Genomic DNA, 23776 nt, shown 5'->3' with positions numbered 1-23776 from the left:
TGAGTGAAGAGAGAACAACTGATCTCTTCAAAAAGTTGAAAGCCAAGCTCTCTATGCAGGGTACCAGAGGGGCCCAACCCTTGCACCAGGAAGAGGAAGCCCCAGAGAAATGGGTCCAAGCCCCACCAAGGACGAGATATGTTGGAAGAACAGTGGTGTTGGTGGGCATCTATCAATGGAGAAGCCTATGGAGCCCATGGGGCACATCAGACCAATCCTCAAAGACCCATTCCAGTGCCAACTCCTCAGAAGAGCCTTCCCTGCCCTGATTGCCCATGGAAGTCCCTTTTCCTGAAACTCCAGAGCACTTACTAGCAGGACCTCTCATAAAGCTGCTACTTTATATCATTTAATATAGTTTCCCACAGTAAGTGTCTTCTATCATCATATAGGCAGTTCTTCTATAATACTTGAAAACACAAATTTTTTCTAACATGATTGATGTATTGGGGGGCAGTTTGATCCAAATGCAAATTTTGCATTTGCTTATGTTAACTATCCTCTCCCAGGAAGCACCATGTGAATGCAGGAAACTGCCTCCAGCTGAACTGCACGACACAGACATATACAAACACACACACCCCAACATCACCATGTGTGTCATGAGTCCTGCCCACGCACATCTGGCAACACAACTTTCCGCCCAATTCCAGATGACCGTCCTTCCACCACCTCACAATATTCACAAGCAGCAACTCTTCTGATGCCCACTTTCACAAGCAGATGTCAAGACAGAGTGCCATGTGTTCTGCGGTTGTACATGTTTCTTAGCCATCTAACATGTAAAACTACACTCCTGTTTTTAGCAGGTTTTCATCTTTTATTTTCTGTGTCACTGGTGACATTTTTTAAAATTTGCATTTTCTCTTTTGTGAATTGTCTCCTTTTGTTATTTTACTTTTTACTGAAGTATAATTAACATACAGTGTTCTATTAGTTACAGGTGGATGATTCAACAATTCTATACATTACTCAGTGTTCATCACAGTAAGTGTACCCGTAATCCCATTTATCTTTTTCGCTCATCCCTCCTTCCATCTCCCTTTTGGCAACCACCAGTTTTTTCTTTGTATTTAACTTCATATTTTTGCTTGTCTTTTTTGTTTGTTCATCTGTTTTGTTTCTTAAATTCCTCATACGAGTGAAACCACGTGGAATTTGCCTTCCCCTCTTATTTCACTTAGCACTACATGCTCTAGTTCATCCATGCGGTTGCAAATGGCAACATCTCATTCTTTTTCATGGCTCAGTAATTTTCCATTGTGTATATATCACATCTTCTTTGTCCATTCATCTGTGGATGGACACTCGGGTTGCCTCCACATCTTGGCTATTGTAAATAATGCTGCAATAAGCACAGGGCTTCCTCTATCTTTTCAAATTAGTGAGGTTTTTCTTTGGGTAAATAAATACCTAGCAGTGCAATTACTGAATCATATGGTAGTTCTGTCTTTAATTTTCTGAGGCACTTCCATGCTGTTTCCCATAGTGGCTGCACCAATTTACATTCCCGCCAAATGTGCATAAGGGTTCCTTTTTCTCCACATCCTCGCCAACACTTGTTACTTCTTGCCTTTTTTATTCTGGCCATTCAGACAGGTGTGAGGTGATATCTCATTGTAGTTTTGGTTTGCATAATGGTTGCACAATGATTAGTGATGATGAGCATCTTGCCATGTGTCTCTTGGAACTGTTGTTAGCCTAGCCCTATTTTCCCCATTAAGCCCTGAGGTTTCTGTTGTGTGGATCTGCATACTATGGAGTTCGTACTCCATGGAACTCACATGTTGCATTTTAACAGAACTGACTGCATATTAAGTGAGGTAATATACAGTGTTAGGAACAGTGCCAGAGCACAGTAGCATTAGCTACCATCATCATCAATGTCCTCATCTCGTGCTTCACAGCAGCAGAGATCAGAGCTTACAGGCCCTTAGGGTAGGACTTGGTGTCTTAGAATTACAGATCATTCAATAAACATCTGTTTGGCTGGCAGGTCAACAACCACATTTGGTATTTCTCTGTAGCATTCCCTTTAAGAGCTTTAATGTGCAACACTAGGGACAAATCATTCAGGCTCAGCAAGAAGACTCAGGAAGGAGGTGTGCCAACTTATGTCCCACAAGGGCAGGATGTTTGGGGGGGGGATCAGTCTTCCCTTGCACTCTCAACATACTACCATGCCCCCATTGCCCTGCCCCTCCTACCTTTAAGAAGTCAAAGTGCTTGAGCATCTGGGCCACTTTCTCAGAATTCCTCCCTTCATTGAGGAAATCCAGCTCCAAAGGCAGGTTCTTCTTGGCTTCATCCACCAGCCACATAAACTCAAACTCTGGAAACAGCTGCTTCACAGCCAGGACAAGCACCTGAAATCCACCAAGCACCCCATCAGTCAGTCCATGACACCCACCATGGGAGCTCGGTTCTCTGCCCTCCTGCCCGGGTCTGCACACTGATAACTCCCCAGGCCTCCCCTGAAATAAGGCCTCCTTGCTCCCCTGGGGCCTGTCCCTGTAACTCAAAGCCAAGATGATCAAAGCCCAACGGGTGCCGGCAGTAACAGCCCTCATCTGCCGAGCACTCCCAGCAAACCCAGCGCTCGGCTAGGCACTTACATTTTCACTCCACTCAATCTTCACAACTCCGGCAGGTCCATGGTATACACTTATCCCCATTTTACAGATGAGGAAGTTGAGGCTCTGAGAGATTATAGGACTGTCCCAAATTTGCCCAGCAAGAAGCACAGAGCCAGAATTCCACTTGAGCTCACCCAGGCCCCAAACCCTTGCTCTCGTTCACTTGCTGAACTGCTTGCTGTCTCTGCTTCTGCTGCTCCTGGACTTGGCCCCCATGGTCCTGTTTACAAAGGTCAGGAAGGGTGCTGCAACCATACAGCATTTTGTTATTTCCTAGACAGAGTGGTGGGTACTTGAGCATTTATAATGTTATTTTCTAACTTTTTGCATGTCTAAAATATTTCTTGATAAAGAGTACATTGGAATAAGATAACAAGGTTGGATGACACAAGAGGAGTAAGAGATAAGGGATGTGACCCCTGGGATAAAAAGCTCAGTGTTTTGGCAATTTGGCCACATTGTGGATTCCTGAGTGAGGAAATGATGGAAAGCAGGATTTCAGTGGACTTACAAGGCATTTATCAGCTTAATGATGTGAAGTTAAACATCCTCAGCAGAGAATAGGAGCCCAGTGACATCTGCAGAGTGTGCCATGATCCCTACCATGGGCTGGGGCTCAGTTCTGAGGCTGCCCTGCACTGGGGCTCTGGATTTGAGAGTATCTAGGAAGTTTGTAGATGATGACTCTGCAGTAGGTAACAAGGGTGAGGCCAGGAACATGGAGATGCATTTCCTGAGAGAAACACAGAAAGGGAGTCTCCCTTTCTGTGTTGTTCCCTGTTCTACTATGAGCCCTCCTCTTAATGTTCAAAGTGGATCAAACTTCCCAGAAATTCTTGATATGGATTATAGTCCCAGTTCTCCGAGAATGCCCATCTCCATCCCCTGGTTATGACAGATAGCAATGAGCAAGAATTTAAAAACCATGGGCCTACTGGTACCAAAAGCCCTACCCTTTCTGTTGTGGACTGTTTGTATCCCCCCTAAATTCAACGTTAAGCCCTGGGGTGATGCTGTTTGGAGACAGGGGCCTTAGGGTAGTAATTAGGTTTCAATGAGGCCATGAAGGTGGGGCCCCTATCATGGGATTAGTGTCCTGGTAAGAAGAGGAAGAGACAGAGTTCTCTCTTCCATGTAGGGCACAGAAAGAAGGTGGCTTTCTTCAAGCCAGAAAGAAAGTCCTCACTGGGAGCTGAATTGGCCAGCCACCAGAACTACAGAAAATAAACATCTGGGGTGTTTTGGTGTTGTGTGTGTGTGTGTGTTTTAAGAGAGAGAAAGAGTGTGAGAGTACATGTGAGTAGAGGGAGAGGGGCAGAGGAAGAGAGAGAATCTTTTCTTTTTTAAGATTTTATTTATTTATTCATGAGAGATACAGAGAGAGGCAGAGACACAGGCAGAGGGAGAAGCTGGTTCCCTGTGGGGAGCTCAATGTTGGACTCGACCCCAGAACTCCGGGATCATGCCCTGAGCTGAAGGCAGACGCCCAACCACTGAGCCACCCAGGCATCTCAAGAGAATCTTAAGCACGTTCCACACCCAACTCAGGGATTGATCCCAGAACCCTGAGATCATGACCTGAGCCAGAATCAAGAGTCAGATGCTTAACCAAATGAGCCACCTAGGTGCCCCTAAATGTTTGTGATTTCAGCCACCCAGTCTATGGCATTTTGTTATAGCAGCCTGAACAGATGAAGATGCCATCCCGTCTGCCCAGAAAGACCCACTGAGCCACAGCTATGAACTTCATCCTGTGCTTCCTTTTGCACTTCCTGTATTATGCCCAGCACTGTGATAGGCACGTGCAATATAAAAGAAAGAGACCTAAAGCAGACCATTAACTACAAGGCACTTTTGGCTTTGTTTTTAAACCCCTCTTAGACGAGGTACCAGATGCCGTTCTAAAGGAATCATCACACATGGTTATTATACTCAATTCCTATCAAAACCCTTTTTAATTACATTTGGCTGCAGTCTAATTTCTTTTAAGTCTTGTCTAGTCCTTCATGGGCTAGACCTGTGACCTTATGATAATTGATTTAGTTTATGTTTTGTTTCTGTTTGAGTCACACAAAGCTAGGTGGGAGGAGTGGTGACAGCAAGGCCTGTACAGCATGTGTCAGGCCCAGGCACTGGGGACCAGCAGCCCCCTAGGCATCATGTCTCATCACGGTGACCTCAGATGGCCCTCAGCTGCCACCAAAGGGGAGGCAGAGCTGCTGCACAGGAAACAGAAGCACTTGCCTGGGCTAGGGCCAAGGCCGACCTCTGAAGCACCTGAATTCTACTCCCTGGGTTCTGAGTTCAGGAAGAAACCTCTTGGATGTTTTATTCCAGCCTCAATTCCAGAGGTTCTCACCCAGGAAGGACAAGGGAAGGAACCACAGTGAGGCTCAGTCATTTGTTCAATCAATAATTACTGATTACCTCCTAGGTAACTACCCAAGGGCCAGGCGTGGGCATACACAGGGAGCCACATGTACCCTAGTGGGTCTCTACCTGGGGATGAAGCTTCTAGCCAAATGATAATTCCTCATCATTTAATGTATGGTCACCATTATTTGTGAAATTTTAAACTATCATTGATACCAAACAGCACTGAAAGATACTTTACAGATTTATCTGTTACTAATCAATTAAATAATCAGTCATTACTAGTACCATTGGTTATTACTAATACCTAACGTCATTAATCATAAAAGCAAAGATTTGATTAATATTAATTGCTAATAACTAATTAGTAAACTATAAACTAATTCATACCCAAAAAAACTTCACAGTACTCACAGAGCTGATTTATAAAGCACTGTGTGGGTAATGGCTGAGCCTCTCCCTTGGCTAATATAAAATGAGAGGTTCTGTTGGAATGGGTGTCAGTGGTTCACCACCTTATAAAAGAATACCACCCTTTCCTTTATAGGAAGTCTACCAATCTGAAAGTTTAATGCCAGCTATGAACCCAGAAAACGTACCTCACATAATTTTGTATGTAATTCAGGGGAGTTACCAACCCCTTGAACTTCTAGGCAAGTGGGGAGATGGGTCAGGTTAGGAGTCATCTGGTCCAAATCTAAAACCATTTGGGCTGCTACCATTTGAGACTTTTCCTGGCTGAGGAGAATAAAACAAAACCGTTTCACCTTCTGTTTTCATCCAATTCCCTTTCTGAGAGCCTTCCCTAAGTAGATTCATTTAAGTTTTTCCTTTTTGACAACAGCTGCAGTCAACTAAAATAAAACAGGTGTTGTTATCAATTTGGCTTTTTGATTTTTCTCCCAAAATGTAACTTCTCCATAAAATTCTTCTAACAGCCAATGTTTCTACCAGTTCCTAGCATGCACTCCACACTCAGCAGATGTTTATTGAATATTCACATGAATAAATGAGTGAATAAATGGATGAATAAATGAAAATTTCAAAGGGTTGGTCCTCTCCTCCGGAGATGATTATACGTTCACATGTGTGTTACTCAAATAAATTAGGTTTTTCTGTTTCTGAGGTTTCAGTGGGAAAGGGAATTACCTCTGAATTTTCAGTGACCACAGTTTTGGAATGCCTGAGAATTTTCTATGTGATTTTCAAATGAATCAATCAAGGTATGTTCAACAATTAGCATTTCCTTCGAGGTAGATAATGAAATTTTTTTCCTATAGGGCCATTGGCTCACAGGAGGAAAAATCGTGAGCCACACAGAAATATATTGAAAAAAATTGAAAGTCACATAAAAGTTTGGAAACTAGTGATTGCTATTTATAATAACAACCAAAAAAAGGAAATGATCATTATTTACTACCTACCCCATACCAGGTACTGTGCTATGAGGCACTTTACAGACATGCTCTCATTTAATTCTCTTCTTGCCCATTTTACAGAGAAAGAAACTGGCTCCAGGAGGTTAAAGCATTTCTCAAGGTCACAGAGCTTGTCATTTCAAATGCAGGACTCGGACACAGGGTTTTCTCGCTCCTTTCTTTGCGCAGCCCTGACTCATGCAATGCAATACAGGATAATACAATAGGAAGCGTGAGATAAGGTGCAAAAAGAGCTGTTATGGACTGTTAAAACTGCAACTGAAAGAAGGCTGCCTGTTATTAAGTTATTATATCTTATAAAAGAAATAACGCTCTATGGGAAAAGAGCACGCTAAATAGAACGCCTGCACGGATCCGAACTGGTAAAAATGGATGTTCGACAAGGATCGAAAATCAATTCAGAGTGATGTAAATAGCTTGCCATTCATGGGGTTTATCTTTGTTCCGGTAAGTTATTAAAGTGCACACTTTTTACAAAACAGAATTATAGGGTGAAGAGAAGTTTCCACAGGATAGTCTACATCTCTGGGGTTTTTTAATGTCTTTTAGAAAATAAAATCAGCTGTTGGAGTCAGTGCCAACACAAACAGTACCTAGCCACCCACTGTTCAATCAACACGTTCAGAAAAGAAACAAGATGACAGGCAGCATGCACTGAAAATGCTGTTCAAAAAAAAAGTCAAAGACCTGACCGTCACAGGTCTTTATTTTTAGAGACCCTTGGCATGGGCCAGATGATATCAAAATGTGGATCAGATTCTGGTGCTCAGACCAGAGTCCCTCCCCTGTGTGGGAGAGCACCTTGGGGACAGGTGGCACACAAAGAGCAGGAGTTAGGTTCTTCAAGGAGTCACAGAGCAAGGGGGTATTCATCATCAATTCCGGAAGCTCAAGAGATAACAGGGAGTGATTTGGGGTGATACTATTGGGACCTGGGGATTATGGTTTCACCACCAGCTTATGGGTCCTCTGAGTCCTACCGTGCTCTCTAACAGAACGGCAGTGAGATCCAGCCCGCTGAACGCCCTGCTATTGTAGGCAAGAACTGCTGCAAAGCCAGCCCGCCAGCAGACGAACAGACTGCCTTGTCAGTTCACCCCTTCCTGCTGAATCATTGTTCCAATCTCTGGGCCCAATTAGTCTGGCTCTGGACAGCCACTCAAATCAATAAGAGTCACTGGCCGTGCATCTAGAAGTAGAGTTGCCCCAACTATTAAAGGGACAATATCAGGTGATAATGACAAAGCTGAAAAACACCCTTGCCTGTGCCTTTCTCTTTTGTGCAAAGTCACCAACACCATCAGGTTCATCAAACACCATTTACTGAGAGTCGGCTTCCACCATCCTGCCACCATTGCACAGTCTATCCAAGAGACTGCCCCCTTCCCCAAGAAGAGTGCCAGGTTCGCAGGAGACACAAAACCCTATGGCGGCATGTGCTATTAGGTGCCAACCCAAAAGCCATTTTCCTCACCATCCTGGCTAACAGAACCCCAGTTTTGTGCATCTTTCATGTCCTTCAAGGAAGGCGGGCCTTAGCCTGAGAAGGTGAATCACAATCGGTCTCATTCATATCTCTTGCCAAGACTAATTTAGACTCAGGCATGTGGCCTACTTGTGGCCCATGAGAAATGAAGGAAATTCTATTGAGGGGCTCCTTTTTGCTAAGGAATATGAGGGAAGAAACAGGTCCTCTTTGGCACTGGATATCATCTACTTGTAATAGCTGGAATTGCTGCAGCTGTTTGGGGACCATGAGGAGCATTACCCTAAGACAAGCCAGAGTAGAAGACAAAAGGAACCTGGTCCTTAAAAACCATAAAACTTAAAAGTGAAGTGCTGGATCAGTCAACTTTGGAACAGTCAACACTACTGCTAGGTGTCTTGAAATGTGACATAATACAGTTACTATTATTTACACCACATTCAGTTGGATTTTTCCGGTACCTGCTGCCTAAAGCATCTTCACTACTATAAATAGTATCAGTCCCCAACCTCCTCACTCTCAAAAGCCTCACTTCCAGACCTTCCTTTATAGCAGATATGTATTTGGATTTAGCAGCTCACCTCTCTAACTGCAAATATTCATTATGTCTATTAGTCACTCTCTCTTTAGTATGAATTACCCTAGTAGGGTTCTCTTCCTCAAAGACTGTGCTGGGAGTCACAGAGTTGGAGAAGAGAGAGGGACAGCAGTGGGCAGTGGGAGGGAGGCACAAGGACACAAAGTACCTGGAGTGATCATAAAAGGAACTTCCAGAAAGCCACGCTTTTCCTCACCATGTCTCCAAGTTTCTGGTGGCAAATATGGCCCTCTCGCCCCCTAGAAGTCACTCTTCTCCTGCTAACAGAACCTCTCTGGGGTTTTCATTCCTAAACCCAAGATACTATTCCAAGTCAGGACTCAGGAACAAAATTGCAAGACTCCTTTCAAATATAAAAATGAAATGAGATTTCCAGTCAGGTTCTTAATTTACACAGAAGGGTGAGCTGGGCAGGATGTTTTCCACTGGAGACCAAGCCTGGTGAGAAGGCAGCACCATCATCGGTCCTGCTGTTCATGCTGATGGAGCACAGAGGTGGGGACCTCGGGCCTTGTGTCCCACTTCTCTTCTGAAGGCTGTGAGTCCGGGTCTCCAATTGGCCTTGGGCACCCAGCCTCGGCTACTGTGCATGGGCCACTCTGTACTCCGCACACAGCTGCCGGGCCATACTTCCCAAGGAGACCATCTGATGTTTATCTCCAGGAGGGACATGCCAAACCTTTATTAGCACTATTATTGCTATTGACCTCATGGCCACCATTACTTAGGGAATGAGGCTCTGAGCAGAGAAACAGTGTCACAGCTGTCCTCCCAGCCCAAGTGGGTCTCGATGGCACCTCTGGGCAGAGGCAGGTTCCTGCCTGACACAGGAGTGGCTGCTGGGTCTCGGGACACCCAGGCATGCTCTGAGACTCCTAGTTCACTCCCAGCTATGGCTGTTGTGTAGCCACTGGCAGGTGCTCCAGAAAACTCTGGTTTCCAGAGAGGCCCGGTGTCACTCAGGAACCCTGCTTCCAAGCCCTGGTCAGCTCCCTTTTCCATCACACATTCTAAACCTTCACCCCCACCCCAGGCCTCCAATGCCACCTCCTACCCCCTCATTCTTAGCAGATGGTCTTACCTCCTACTGCAGTGAAAAAAATAGGGCTATCAGGCTGGTACGACTCAGCTGCCCACCTTCCTTCCACCATCCCCGCCCTGCCCCACACACTCGTCTGTGTGCAGCTTCACCACCTTCCTCCAGGCTCCGAACACAGGCTGACCGAGGCTACTGCTTCCACCTGTGTCCTTCAAGCCCAATCCCTGGAGTCTCCCCTAGGACCACATCTGTCAGTTACTTCTTTCTACTGGATCTCCAGCCGCACCCCTCCCCCGTTTAATGGCCACCCTCCCCATCAGCGACAGCCTGCTCCAGTCCCCACCTCTAATCTTGTGCACTTTGGTCTAAGCACTATATGACCTTCCCCACTGTCACGGCCACACCTGAGAAAAGTAATCTATGTCAACCATCTCCACCCCCTGTAGCTTCAATTTTCTCCCACCCCCTCACTCCATTCTGCTTGCTCACCCCAAGGACTCTCAATCACCAAATCCAAGAGGTTCCAGAGCTTTACTAATTTTATCTTTCATTTGACAACACTGAGTAATTCCGGCTCTGTATTTTCCAAAATGGGTGCAACAGTATCTCCCATTCTGATGCTCTTCTAGAACCTGGTCACGCCCCCATCAAGAAGTAGAGTATCCACCCATCCTTTAAACTAAGGGAGCCTTTGTGACTCTTGTTCTTACTAACAGAGTAAAGAAGAAGTAGTGCTCTATGCCTGGCAAGGCTAGGTCATAAAATGCTCATGTGCTCTAAGCCTTATTCTCATGGGACACTCACTCTTTGGACCCAGCCACCATGCTGTGAGGAAGCCCAAGCAGCTGTGGAGAGGCCTACCTGGAAGGACCCACGGCCCTGTCCACAGCCCCAGCGGAGCCACCAGCCATGTGAGTGAGCCACCTAGAGAGAGATCCTCCAGTTCAGGCAGACCAGCCAGCTGGCACCACATGAAATAGGTGAGTCTCTCTACCAAGCCCTGCCAGGACTGCAGATTCATGAGCAAAACACACAACTGTTATTTTATGCTGCTACATTTTCTATTTCTCTTCTTGAAATTGTTTCCCCGGGATGTAGCAGCACTGCCCAGTCCTGGTTCTCCTCCAATCTCTCCGGCTGTGCCTTCTCCATTCCTCTGAGAGGTTAACTTCCTGGGCATACTCCCCTGATGACAGTAGTCCTCACAGCTCTCCCCTTGTCTTCTTTTCTCTTTGCTCCACCCTCCTAAGTGACCTCAATTACTCTGCCGGATTCACCTACCTGCTGTGAATCTCCTTGCTGGTAAATCCTGTATCTGTATTTCCGGGCTAAATGCAGACCAGCAGAGCAATCCCAATCCAGAACTCCTGACTGCAGTATCTTCATTCTCGTGGTAGCTCCACCACCCATTCCGCCCAGCTCTGAGATCATCCTAACCCCACTGCTTTCATGAGAAACTGCATTTCCCATCTAGGGTTGGCCAACAGGCAATACTAGTGGAATTCTGGGGACAGAAGGAGGTAGAATTCTGCTGCTTCAAACAGCATCTAGGGCTCCACCTCCCAGGTGATGGCTATGATCCACCTCCCAAAGGACCAGCCCACCATGGGCCAGCTCTGGAGGGTGACCTCAGCTCCCAGGCCCTTTTCCTGAGAACCAGCTCTTTTCCTTGTCCCTCCACCTTGAAAGTGGCAACAGCTTCCTACAGTTGGTAACTGCCTCACCATCCCCTGTGGTTTCTCTGCTATTCCATCCCCCTGGAAGCCTCATTTTCTGTTTTAAGTTCCCTCTGCTGGAAATATCTACAGCATTTTTTTTTTCTTCCCAACTGGACCCTGACTGATACACTGGTTAATGGCACCCAATCTTAATCATTTAAGTGAGAAACACACAATTTGTTTTATTCCCCTCCCATTCACTCATACCGTTATTTGCCCCCACCCCCATGTAAAGCTGGTCACAAAGTCCTATGACCCTGTCCCTCGAGCCCACCCCTCCCCTTCACTCCCACTACACTGCCTTGGTAGCACATCATTATTTTTGGCTCAGACCAGTGTGGCAGCCCCTCCATTAGGCTCCCTGGCTACAGTCTTTCTGTCTTCCAGTTCAACCTCTAGACTGCCAACAGACTTTTGTTTCTAATGTACATCTGATCATGACATTCTCGGATTTAAAATTCTTAAATGGTTCCCCACTGACTACAGGAAAGAATCAGATCCCCTCAGTTCCACAGTAGATCCATATTTGCTGTGTATACCTTTCTATGCCCTAGCCTGCAAGATCAGGCCCTCCACGATATCCTGTCTATCTTCCCAGCCCCATCTCCAACCGTTCCCAGCCATACCACCTGAACCAGCTCGTTTTTCTCCAAGCCCACTCTTCCTCTAAGCCTCGGGCATTTGCACAGGCTGGGCTATTCCTCCCCAGCCCGGCTGTCTTACCAGCTCCTCAGTGAAGCCCCGTCCCCAGCCCTGGCCACCTCCAACATACTAAGCACAGTGCTGAGGGCACCATACCCAAAACAGCACTTTGGGCAGAACTCACAGCCCCACACTGTGGATGTTTGTGTCCAGACCTGCCCCTCCACTAAACAGGGAACTCCCCCAGTGATGAAGATGGAGTTTTCTCACTCCTGCGTTCCTGGGACCCACCTAGCACCTAGTGCAAAAGATACCTTCCATGTGTATGCAAAGCTTAGTCAGGGTGAGCTGAGGAAACAAACTATCAGTCCAGAATAAGGAAAGAGAACAGGGGAAGGGAGCCTGCAGAGAAGGGGAGAGACACACTGGCAGGTGAAATGCCTGACCTCCTGGGCCAGGTGATGGGTACTACCCAGCCAGGGCCCAGCTCACCCTCCCTTGCTCTGAGGACAGAGCTAGAAAAGTCCATAGACACAGTCTCCACCAGGTCTTTTCCCAGGAACATTTTAGGTAGACAAGCTTGTTCACTCAAAACAGGAGATAAGCAAACATGCAATCTGTGTAAATATTTCTATGTGAGCTTCCTGTCATTTTTACATCCCTTGGTTGACCACATGGCTGCCTTTTGTTATAATTTAACAAATTAAGATGTAATTTTTCTACCCTCTTTGGTTCATCTCATTTCTTCAACATCCACCTGAGGTCTCCTTGGCCCAGCAGCTGTCCATCATGTTCTGAGACCATCCCCAGACAGTTCCTAGGAACACATCGAGAACAACTGACCAACCCAGCTATAGGTCCCCTGGTCACAGCACTGTCCTGACGCTTCCTCTGTCATGGTCTCAAGCTTTCCCCTCCCATCCTGCTGCTCAAAGGGTCACATTCCACTCAGCTGCCTTGAACCAGTGTCACTGGAGCCACCTAGTTTCCAGAGAAATATAGAATGAAGACGAAAGAGGAAGTCCCTCACCTCCATCAGGAGAATGTCCTTCGAGCTCTGAGCCTGCACCTTTGGGTGCTGGACCTTCACGGCCACTGTCCGCCCATCATGTAGCACCGCCTTGTGAACCTGGGCCAGGGAGGCGGCCCCCAGAGGGGTGTCATCAAAGCTCACGAACAAATCATGAATCTGTCAAGAGTGGAGAAAAGATGAAGCAATTAAGATGACTCAGTTCGGTGAGAGGGGATATGGGGCCAGTACCGCCTGATGTCTCCCGATAGATTTTCTGCTCTACCAGTTGTATGCCAACCCAGTGCCTTGCCTGGGCTCTTTGCTGCCATGGAGATCCACAGCAGCATACAGAGGGAGTGAGAGAGAAAACACACATGGAGGGTACGCCTTCATACACATGCATGGGCACCCTGAGCACCTCCATTCAAGGCCAAAGAAGTGCTGTCTAGAGTGTTCAGAACTGAATACCATCTGCTCGTTTAATTATGTACCATTGCACCCCTGAGGCTGTTACAAATATACATAAAATCAAGAGTTAACAGAACCTGAGCCCCAGGCAGCCCAATACAGAGATCAGATACTCAAATCCACCAACACAGGAGAGCTCAAGGGACCCTAGGCTGGTGGCTCCAAACCCAACAGCCACCTCTTGTTCCTGCCTGAGCAGCAGGCTCAACATGGGTCCCCAAGCCCACCCTCGGCCTGGCCACTTGGGCTGCATGCCCCTGCCTCACTTTTAATCCCCACCTGCAATGTCACCCAAAGGGAGTCTAGGGCAGATCCCTTGCCCTTTCTCTACGAAATGGAATATGTGCTCCTTACTCTCTGTCTTCTCTTCCCTTCTTCCTTCCTTCCCTCTTAGAAATGCCACACCAAATCTTCCTGAAGGAAGAAAAGTCTTTCTGACTTGAGTGTCCACACCCACATGGTCCAGATATGAATATTCTACAGATGGGAAGGAGACCCCCAAAAGCCTTTTTACAAAAATATCCAAGGCTAAAATTCTCACCCCCTCCATTTCTTGAAGTCCCCATATAGCCTCCCAATCCTAGAAGGTCCATTCACACACACACACACACACACACACACACACACACACAAATATGTACATGCATGATTAGTCCCATGGCCGCCCTCCTCATGTCCCCCTCATGCTGAGGCCTTCAGTCCTCGCCCCTGCCTCCCCCGGCACCCTCTTCTGCAGCAGGCATTCTGTCCTGCCTCTTGGCCCCCTCCTCTCCTTGAACGTCAGCAGTCAGATGACCTTCGGCCACCAGCCCACCCCTCTGCTTGCTAGGCAGCACCAGCACCTTGCTAATCTCCCTCATAAATCACTCCCTCCAGCCCTGTCATCATTTTTGTAGCTTTCACTAAACTCCATCCCATTTATCAACATCCTTCAGAGGCCAAAGGTCCAGGCAACATGGGAGGGGCCCACTTCTCTGTCATGAAAGATGGGTACAGATTGGCTTCCTTGTCCCCCTTCTTCTTCACTGGGTTTTTATTTCTGCCCTCCCAGTGCTTACTTCCCCACCTCCTTCCCCAACCACATACTTGTGGATTCCCCTCCCTCCTGACTTCGAGGTCCCCTGAGGGCCAGATTCTCCACATGTCAATCACCTGGGTCTCTCCATATAAAAACCCCTTATTCTGGACTTGGGCTTGGCTTGGGAGAATGAAAGAACCACCAACCCTGTAGACCCCATTAGAACATCAGCTTCAAGTGGGCAGGGATTTTTGTTTGTCTTGTTAGCTGCTGAATTCCCTGTGCTTAGAACAGCATGTGAAATAGCTAGTGGCAAACACGTATTTGTTGAAAGGCTGAATCCTTTCACTTGGAGAGGCACTAAATCAACTTTCTTCCTTTTCAAAAGGCTGGACCTTCCTGCTCCCACACTCCTACTAGTCCAAAGGCCTCAAATGTAAAAGCACATGTGCTGTGGGGGATTTACCTACATGCACTCCACCTGCTACCCCACGTAGGTGTGAGACCCCAGCGTGGCCAATCGGAATCCTGAATACCCTGGGTCACGCTGACTGCTTCAGAGATGGACATGTGACCCAACTGATCCAGTCAGACTCAACTGTTTTACTTTTGTTTGAACTGTAGGAGAAGAGATTCTTTCTCTTTGCTGAACCTGAAAGTGAAAGTTGAACTTGAAGCCGGGGGCTACCAGGAGTCACACAGTGGCAAAAAAGAGGAAAGCAGAGTCAAGAGATAGAGAGAATGAATCCTGGTCACCATGATTGGGCTCTTTGATCTAACCATGCCTGAATACCCACCCTATAATTTCTTGTTTTTGCTTAAGTCAGTTTGAGTTGTTTTGTCACACAGGGCTAAAGGGGCTCTGACTGATAGTGCTCAGACCCATCTGGGTTAGACAAAAGAAACATGGGCAGGGTACCCAACATCCCCAAGAGGCTTAGTAAGTGTGAGTTCCTTTCCCTCCCCTCCCCCTCCCCCCAGTGCCCTCTTGCTGGGACAGGGATCCAGGAATAGAAGGGAGGTAGAACTTCAGCAACATTCTCAGCCATTACATAATGAAATCAACAACAACTGCCTTTAGAAACCCTCTGGTTGTTCCTGAAGGAGCACCAAGGAGAATGTTTTCTGGAGCAGATCTGTGAACTCAGACCCTCATGTCCCAGGCAGCTGGAATGGCCCCATGTCCCCACTGCAAAAGGACTTGGGGGTCATCTGACCCCACTCCCCACCCCAAGCCTCCACCTGGCTCCCTGGGAACACTGGCTTATTCTCAAAGGACACCCAGGCTTCAAACCAGTGTCATTGCAGGGACGTTGCAGAGTCATTGCAACTGAAGAGTGACATGGCATCACTAGGACTGTGTGGCAAGAATAGCTGCCAGGAGCACTCCAGGGAGAGGTGAAGGAAGGAAAGGGCTGAGGCAAGCATCTCCCAATCTCCCGGGTAAGAGGAAGCCTGGTCTACCATATCCCCGGGGAATGGGAAGGAGGCCTCCCACAATTCCCTGCCTCTACCAGGGGAGGCAGGGAGTCTGGAGCTTAAGATACCACTCAAGCCCAGGTACCAACTGGGCACCTTGAATGCGGCCCAGCTCTGAGGACCTGCCCTCACCAACACCCCCAGTTTGACCAGTGGAAGCAAAGACAGACATGAGAAATGCACCACTCACTCCATACAAGGAACCTGTTGGGCAGATGCCACTCCACCCCTGCCTACCTACTACCTCCCAGGGCCCCTGCTGCCATCCTTTCCTTTCTATCAGGAAGCAAGGCACACACCCACACCCTCCTGTGCTTGCTTACACACACACACACACACACACACACACACAATAATTGATTGCTAGTGAATGTTCCTAGCTGGCTTATAAAAAAAGGTAATTAAAGATTGGTGCTACAGCCTGTAATTAAATATGAATAAAGTATCTCTAAATGGAACCTTGATTCAAAGTGCTCAGTAGAAGTACTTTATGCTGATAGATAGTAAGGAAAAATAGACTCTGTCCCGAAAGCAGAATTATACCCCCCGTGCAGCTGACACCAACGCCACCCCTCCCGTCAGGCCCCGGCCCCCAGCCCTGTGAGCAGAAAACCATTAACAGAAACCAACTGCAACATGGCCAGCAATTAGACTCAAGCAGGGCCCTTAGCTGCCTCCAGTCACTCGCAGAAACCTGTCTCCCTTTCTAAGCGTGTCTTTCCCCTGTTCCTCTTTTTTTCCTCCGGGTCTGGTGGCAAAATCAATTAAGTAAAACAACTGCATTTTAAAATGACTAGTTATGTGCTTTTTAATTACTGTCGGCCCATGATTCAAATATATCAATATCCCTGTCTAGAAAAGGAAAAATAATCAGCAAAAAAAGTTTCTCTAGCTTTATATGATCTGTTTTTTTTTTTAACGTGTATGTGTGTGAGAGAGCAAGAGAAAGCAGGAGGCGGTGTTTGTTTTTTTATGAGCAGAAAACATGAGAGGAGCAAGAAGAAATGTGTCACCCCCCATCGGCTCAGGTTAAGACTTCAGCAGACTGGCATCAGCTGGGGTCCAGGAAACCAAGGCCATGTGACTTTAGACCCAGGTACAGGGCAGAGAGCGAGACTCTCCAGAAAGTTAGATCTATGAAGCCAGTTTCCTGGGCAATGTTTCCAAAATGCCACACCACTGAGCAGCCAAGCACTGGCCAGGGTCCTCATTTTACCCAAATAAGGTAACAGGAAGTCAGGATCGTCTATAAAAGCCATAATAGGACTCCTGTCGGGAGCATTGCTTATGTCTCTCTGCCAGCCAGCTTCAGGCCCCTCACCAGCCTCAGGAAGGGCAATGTCCTGGATTTTCCAAGATGGCCCAGTTTCAAATATTCCATCCTGTTGTCCCCATAGTCATGCACATCAGACCTCTTCTGGATTTATGACATCAAACTACACTGATGTAAGATAATGCCTAACAAATCTAACAAACCCAGAACTGGCTGGGTCCAGATGAAGACAGAAGCTTGTCTCAAAGCAGGCAAGTCCAGGCCTAGCTGCCAAGGCCAGGCAGTTCCCACTTAGGAGATGGGAAGACAGCCCAGGGCACCTGGAGCAGGTTACCATGGCACCAGCAGCAAACAACATCTGGCTCTCGAGATTGAGAAATGCCCCTTCTGCCCATGCCTGGCTGGGTGTCAGCAGCCATCCACTATAGTCTGATGAGGAGAGGGACAAGTCCCTGTGCTAATGGAGTAGCTGGAATGAACCTACCCCACCCCAGCCTGAAGCTGACGAGACAGCTCCAGCTACCTAGGACTCTACAAAGCACAGACTGCTTGCCTTGAGCAGAAAACCCACCATCACTTCCTATATGCTTCTGCGTGAAACCTGCCCCTTCCTCTTGGCACCGTTTCCTAGGGACCTGCCCCAGGCACCCCTCCATCTCAGCATCACTCTGCCAGCTGACATCCCACTTTGCTGCAATGCCTACTCCTCCTTCTGGTTACAAAACATGCCCAGTTTGCATCCCACCAGTTCAGGGTCACTCTTGCATCTTCTAAGTAACACCTGACACTGACAGCAAATAGGTGGCATGTGCCTTCTCATTCCCCTTGTGGTGGCTTTAAAATATGTCCACAGGTACTTAAATACTCTTCCCTTTGAGAGGTGCAGTCTACTGCCCACCTCTGAGCATGAGCTAGATTAATGACCCACAGCACATGGAGGAAGTTAGCACATGCCCTCTGAGACGTCGCTATAACACCTTCCTGTCCTCTCCCAGATGGTGTCCTCCCGGGGCAGCAAGCTGCCCTGTCAGGAGGACACTCAAGCAGCCCATGGAGAGAAGTCCAAGGAACTAAGGCCATGGAACTAAGCCCATGGAGAGAAGTCCAAGGAACTAAGGCCTCCTGCCCACAGTGAACCATCTTGGAAGCAAATTCTCCTTCTCCTTCCCCAATCAGGCCTTCGGATGACTGCAGCCTCCAGGCAACACCTCACACAGACTGAGCCAGAACCACCCAGTAAGGCACTCCCAAATTCTTGGCCGACAGAAACTGTAGCATATCAAATGTTTGTTGTTTGGGGGCCATTTGCTGGGCAGCAATAGCTAACTAGTACACCGTAAGCATACCTACACCAGACACCACTAATCAACCACAGCATTCATTTCTGCTGGGCACAGATGGTGCCTCAGAATCTCTCCACACGGTGCTCTGGGCCACCACTACTAACTGGCCAGAGTTAATACAGGAAACAAAACCAAGCTGCCACTCCTCAGCTCAAGTCAGTCAATCAGCAAATACTGACCTGCAGGCCTGCCACATGACAGAAACCATGCTAGGTATGTGGGGCAACAAAACAGACACTATCTCTGGCCATGAGGAGACCCCAGTCTGCAAAATAAGGCAACAGCCTCTGGAAAACATGCATTTTAGCAGGGCCTGCTGGACACAGTGCCCTCCACCCAGTGACAATTCACCCACACCCAACAGGACTTTCTGGCAAGCTAAGAGGGGACCTCTGAAATCACTATCTAGTCCCTGTGCACTGGGAGTGAGGACAAGGCATCCAAGTGTCTCCTCATCCCCACTCAAAAGCTGCCCTGCCTCCAGGTGTGAATACCCCCACCCTCAGCTTCCCACACAGAGCAATTTATTATAATATGAATAATAATGACAAAAATAGCTCGAGGACACACAGTCCCTGTCTTCCATGTAGTCTGCGTTCTTTCTGGGGTTCTGGAAGATCAAACCGTCAGTTCTGCAGAGCCATTAGCTATTGCTACTGCCCAGCTGGGAAGAATGAACGAAGGGCTGGCGGCAGAACCCGAAGCCTCTCCTGACAAGGGTCAACCCCAGAAATTACAAGACAGTGTTGCTGTCTAAGCCTGCACAAGGAGGCTGGCACAGGTTCAACTCTCACCAATTTGCTAAGAGCCTCCAGGTATAAGATAATCGTCCACCTGGCTCTGCCAACGGCATCACAGTTCAGAGCAAGCTTCCTTCCTCCCACAGGATGTGACAAGCAGCTGACCAAAAGGCAAGAAGCAAGGAGCAGTCACACCCAAGGCCGTGGGTGTGTTCCATGAGAATGCCCACCAGCTAGCCAGGACGGTGGGATCTGAGAGGCAACAGAACAAAGTAATTCCAATGCAAGGTTTGGGTCAAATCGCCCAGGCTCAAACTCTGGCTCCATGGTACACTGGCTTGGGCGCCTGTCTGTACCTCAGTTTCCTCATCTGTAAAATGGGATTTAATACCTACCTTGTAGAGTCTTCGTGTGAATCGACACTCATTAAGGATCTAGATTATAACCTATAGAGGAGCCCCAATAATTACAGCAGGAGTAACAGGTGCCCTATCTTTTTTTTTAATATTTTATTTATTCATGAAAGACACAGAGACATAGGCAGACAGAGAAGCAGGCTCCCTGTGGGGAGCCCAATTCAGGGCTCGATCCCAAGACCCCAGGATCACAACCTGAGCCAAAGGCATCTAGATGCTCAATCACTGAGCCACCCAGGCACCTCCGGGTGCCCCATTTAACACCCCTGTGAAGAGGACAGAGTGGTGTCACAAAGAGAGCAATGAACAAAGAGCCAGCAATTCTAGGCTGTCAGTTCTGTTCAGTCAGTGAGTAAAGCCACCACATTCCTTTCTCCTCCAATCTATCCTCCACATGTGGCTAAAGTGAGTTTTCTAAACATAGGCTGCTCATATCACTTCTCTCTGTTTAAACCCCTTCACCAGCTTCTCAGAGCCAAAATCCTTAAAACAACCCAGAGTCTGATCCTGCCCCATCTCCTCCTTCAAATCACAGCTCAACTATCACCTCCTCAGGGAAGCCTCCCTGTGTATGTCCTCAGAATTCAGGGTGCCCTTCTGGGGAGCAATTAACACAGTTGCACTCTGCCTTGATTTATATTTGCTGAAACTCTGTCTTGCCTTCTAAATGATAGACTTCTTCCATTTTTGCTCAACATTGTATCCAAGGCACCTGATATAATTGGTATTCAATAAGTATTTCTTAATAAATGAATGAGGTTCAATTTTCCCTATCCTCTTCGTCATAAGGGGATGTTGGGCCTTCCAGATGATCTAGGGTAGCTAAGGCATCAGAGGTGGCTACTGTTCCTTCAAGGTAGCTGAGAGAGCCTCGCTGGTGCTGGGCACTTCGAGAGCTGCGGGTGGAGGGACCTATGGAAATGTTGTGATAATAATGATTAATAAAAAGCAGATAAACACCCAGTGTGGTTGGCCAGCCTGGGAAGCCATCCATTAGATCTGTCATTCATTAGAGGTGGGGGTGGGGGCAGTCCAATCAGATCTCCTCAGCTTAAGCAAACCTTCTGTAAATTGTAGGCTGCAGGCACTGACATTTGATAAATTATTCTTCATAATCCACCGTTGGCTGTCATAAATCTAATCTTTCAACGTTCCCCATCTTAATAACTTGTACAGCCTCACAGGGTGACATGTCTATGTCTCTGCCTGCAACAGAGATCTCTGGGATAGAAGAAATTGTACAGAATGAGATGCAGTATGAAACGAGGACCCCTACAATCCAGGGCCCAGACCAGGTAGGTATCCACAAGGTGATCACAGTATAGAAACAACGAGCCATTCTTGGAGCCATGGGTATCTGGGAGCCTAGTGCTTACACCCCATCACAAGAGTGAGAGACAGGTGGGGGCAGGAGCTCAGTCCCAAGAATCAGACAGACAGCTCTATCCCCTCTACTGAAACCTACCCATGTGAGGACTTAGTACTTCTTGCTTGAACTTGAGCTTGGTTTGGTATAAGGGATGTCAGGATATCTTTGCTCGACAAGGACTAAATGCTCAACCAAGGGTACTTTCCTATGGCTGCATAATGTTTGTTGCCCTCAAAGTGCTCTTATGTGCTCTCAACCTTCTCTTGAGGTTAGACAGAGGAGACAGAATTGCCCCCACTTTATAGAGAGGAACATACTCGCTAAAGGTTATTTATTTATTCATCCATCAAATGCTTACGTGACCAATATAAGCAGGGCACTGTGCTAGTCACCAGGGACTCGACAGTCCTGTGCAAATCAGGAACAGCTACCACCCTCTGAAGTCACTACTGGAACTTAAAGTCCAGTTGTAAGACAGGAATTAATCAAGTACTCAGAGGGAAATGGCCAACTCTGGTAAGTGCTAGGAAGGGAGAGGTAGCTGATACCATAGAGCCCGTGTTCAGAGGATTTAACATGGTTAGGGAGTGCTTCTCAGAGGAGGTAACAAAGAACTGAGATCTGAAGAATGAGTTGCTAGTTAACTAGATGAAGGAAGGAATCTAGGCAGAGGGAAGGGCTTGTGTGAACCATACATAAGAGGAGAAAGACCCAGCAACATGAGGGCCAGAAAGAAGACGGCCAACAACTCCCAACCTGGAATCCAGGCTGACTTGGGCCCCCCGAGGTCGACCCCCGGGGTGGGGGAGGAGTCCTCATCCACAGCTCACAGGGGTGGGTGGTGGGGAGTGGGGAGCCTGGCCACAGCGGCACACACTCATTTCTGGCAAGGCCCAGGACTTTTAAAACCTAATGGGCTCACCCTCATAAAACTACAAAACTCCAAAGGCCTCTTTCCAACAACCTTCAGATGTTCCTACACCCAAAAATAAAGAAGAAAGGAAATAAGGCATAGGCATCCTTGCTTATGGTGGCAACATTTGCTGTCAGGACAGACTTCCCTCGCATTTGGAAGGTGGCAAAATGCCATATGGCAAATAAGCCTAAGCTACGTTCCCATGCCTCAGAGCCCCAAATAAGAGAGCTCAGGTACCAAAGCCCTTACGACCTTTCTAGAACACCTGAGTCTGTTCTACCCAGTAAGAAGTTTTCCAGATTCGCTTTGCATGTGAGAGCAGCAGTACCCTGGGATTTTTAAGGGGGCAAACCCAGACCTTCAAGATCTACTGGGAAGAGAAAGTCCACATCTGGGGACATTACATGCATGCCTGGCTGACTCCAGCAAAACGAAGGGAGGGTAAAAAACATCAGCTCTGGTGTCAGCATCCCTACCTGCCAACATCTAGCCGTGTGGCCTTGGGCAAAGTGCTTAGGTCCATTACCATTCTGCAGAATGGGAGTGATAATAACAACACTCATTTTGCAAGGGGTTCTAAGTATTAAAGGATATTACATGTCTAGAGTAGGGGGCAGCAAGCCAATCCAGGCCGATGCCTGTTTTTGTACAGCCCATCAGCTAAGAATGCTTTTCCACATTTTTTAAATGTCTGGGAAAAGAAAAAGAATAGTATTTTCTGATATATGAAAACTATATGAAATTAGATTTCAGTGTCTCTGAATGAACTTTTATTGGGACACAGCATGCCCATTCATTACACGTTGTCTGTGGCTGCTCCCACACTGCCACAGCAGAGGCAGAGACTGAATGGCCTGCGAAACCTAAAATATTTACTAGCTGGCCTGATGGTGAGCAGAGAAAGGGCCCCCCAAAGATGTCCATGTCCCAATCCCCAAAGGTGTGATTAAGTGAAAGCTCCTCAGATGGGGAGAGCATCCTGGATACTATGTGGGCCCAAGATAATCCCAGGGTCCTTATAAAAGGGAGGCAGGAGGGTCAGAGTTGGAGAGGGAGATATGACAAAGGGAGAAGAGGTGAAAGAATGAGAGAGAGAGGTTGAAAGATGCCACATGGCTGGCTGTGACGATGGAGGAAGGGGCCACCAGCCGAGGAATGCAGACAGCCTCTAGAAGGTAGACAAGGCAAGAGGTTCTCCCCAAGAATCTCTGGAAGGAACACAGCCCAGCCAACCCTTGAATTTTACATTTTATGACCCACAGAATGGGAAGATAATAATTGTGTCTTGTTTTAAGCCACTAAATTTGCATTCATTTGTCACAGCACTGCTGGGACCCTAACCCAGGCCTCTACCAAGAAGTTTGCTGACCTCTGATGCAAAGCATTAGTGTCCCAGTCGCTGTATAGTCATTTTTATTCTTTTGCTGCATTTCCCAGGGCAATGTTGAGGCTAGAGGGTTGGAAAGGAGCTGCACTGGCAGTGTGGGAACATGGGTCGTGGTGCCAGGAGGGCACATCACAGCTCTGCTTCTGTGACAGGTGATGACACCTATAACCAGTCCTTCTTCCTCCTTCCAGGGCAAGGGGTCCTCTGCTCTCCTGGCTGCCTTGTACATGGTATTCCTTCCCAGGCCCCAGGTGAAACCCTTAAACCAGTCTCTTCACAAAAAGCTCTGTTTCCTTTTCTACCTCACATAAAACCACCAGTTATCAGCTCATACACCAAAGATGGAAGAGTGGCAGGGGCCTAGGGGAAACTTCCTCCTGTGATGGTGTTTTGCAGGAGCTGCTCCAGCTGTGCAAGTAACAGC

General features: G+C 47.5%; 1 protein-coding gene across 15 annotated transcripts in view; it reads right to left on the bottom strand.

The window, feature by feature from the left end:
* The window catches only part of ADCK1 (aarF domain containing kinase 1), a 147708-nt gene that overhangs the window by 27340 nt on the left and 96592 nt on the right, over positions 1-23776 (bottom strand). For all 15 annotated transcript variants that reach the window (XR_005363599.1, XR_005363600.1, XR_005363601.1 and 12 more), the window contains 2 exons: positions 12962-13120; positions 2208-2366 (listed from right to left, as the gene is read on the bottom strand). Coding sequence is in view for 10 of the 15 variants with exons in the window: in XM_038545425.1 (XP_038401353.1) it covers positions 2208-2366; positions 12962-13120 (318 nt within the window). In the remaining 5 variants the exon portion in view is untranslated. The remainder of the gene's footprint in view (positions 1-2207; positions 2367-12961; positions 13121-23776) is intronic.

Source organism: Canis lupus, chromosome 8, assembly GCF_011100685.1.
Source record: "Canis lupus familiaris isolate Mischka breed German Shepherd chromosome 8, alternate assembly UU_Cfam_GSD_1.0, whole genome shotgun sequence".
NCBI lineage: Eukaryota > Metazoa > Chordata > Mammalia > Carnivora > Canidae > Canis > Canis lupus.
The sequence above is the reverse complement of the archived record's forward strand: the minus strand, read 5'-3'. Positions and strand labels throughout refer to the sequence as shown.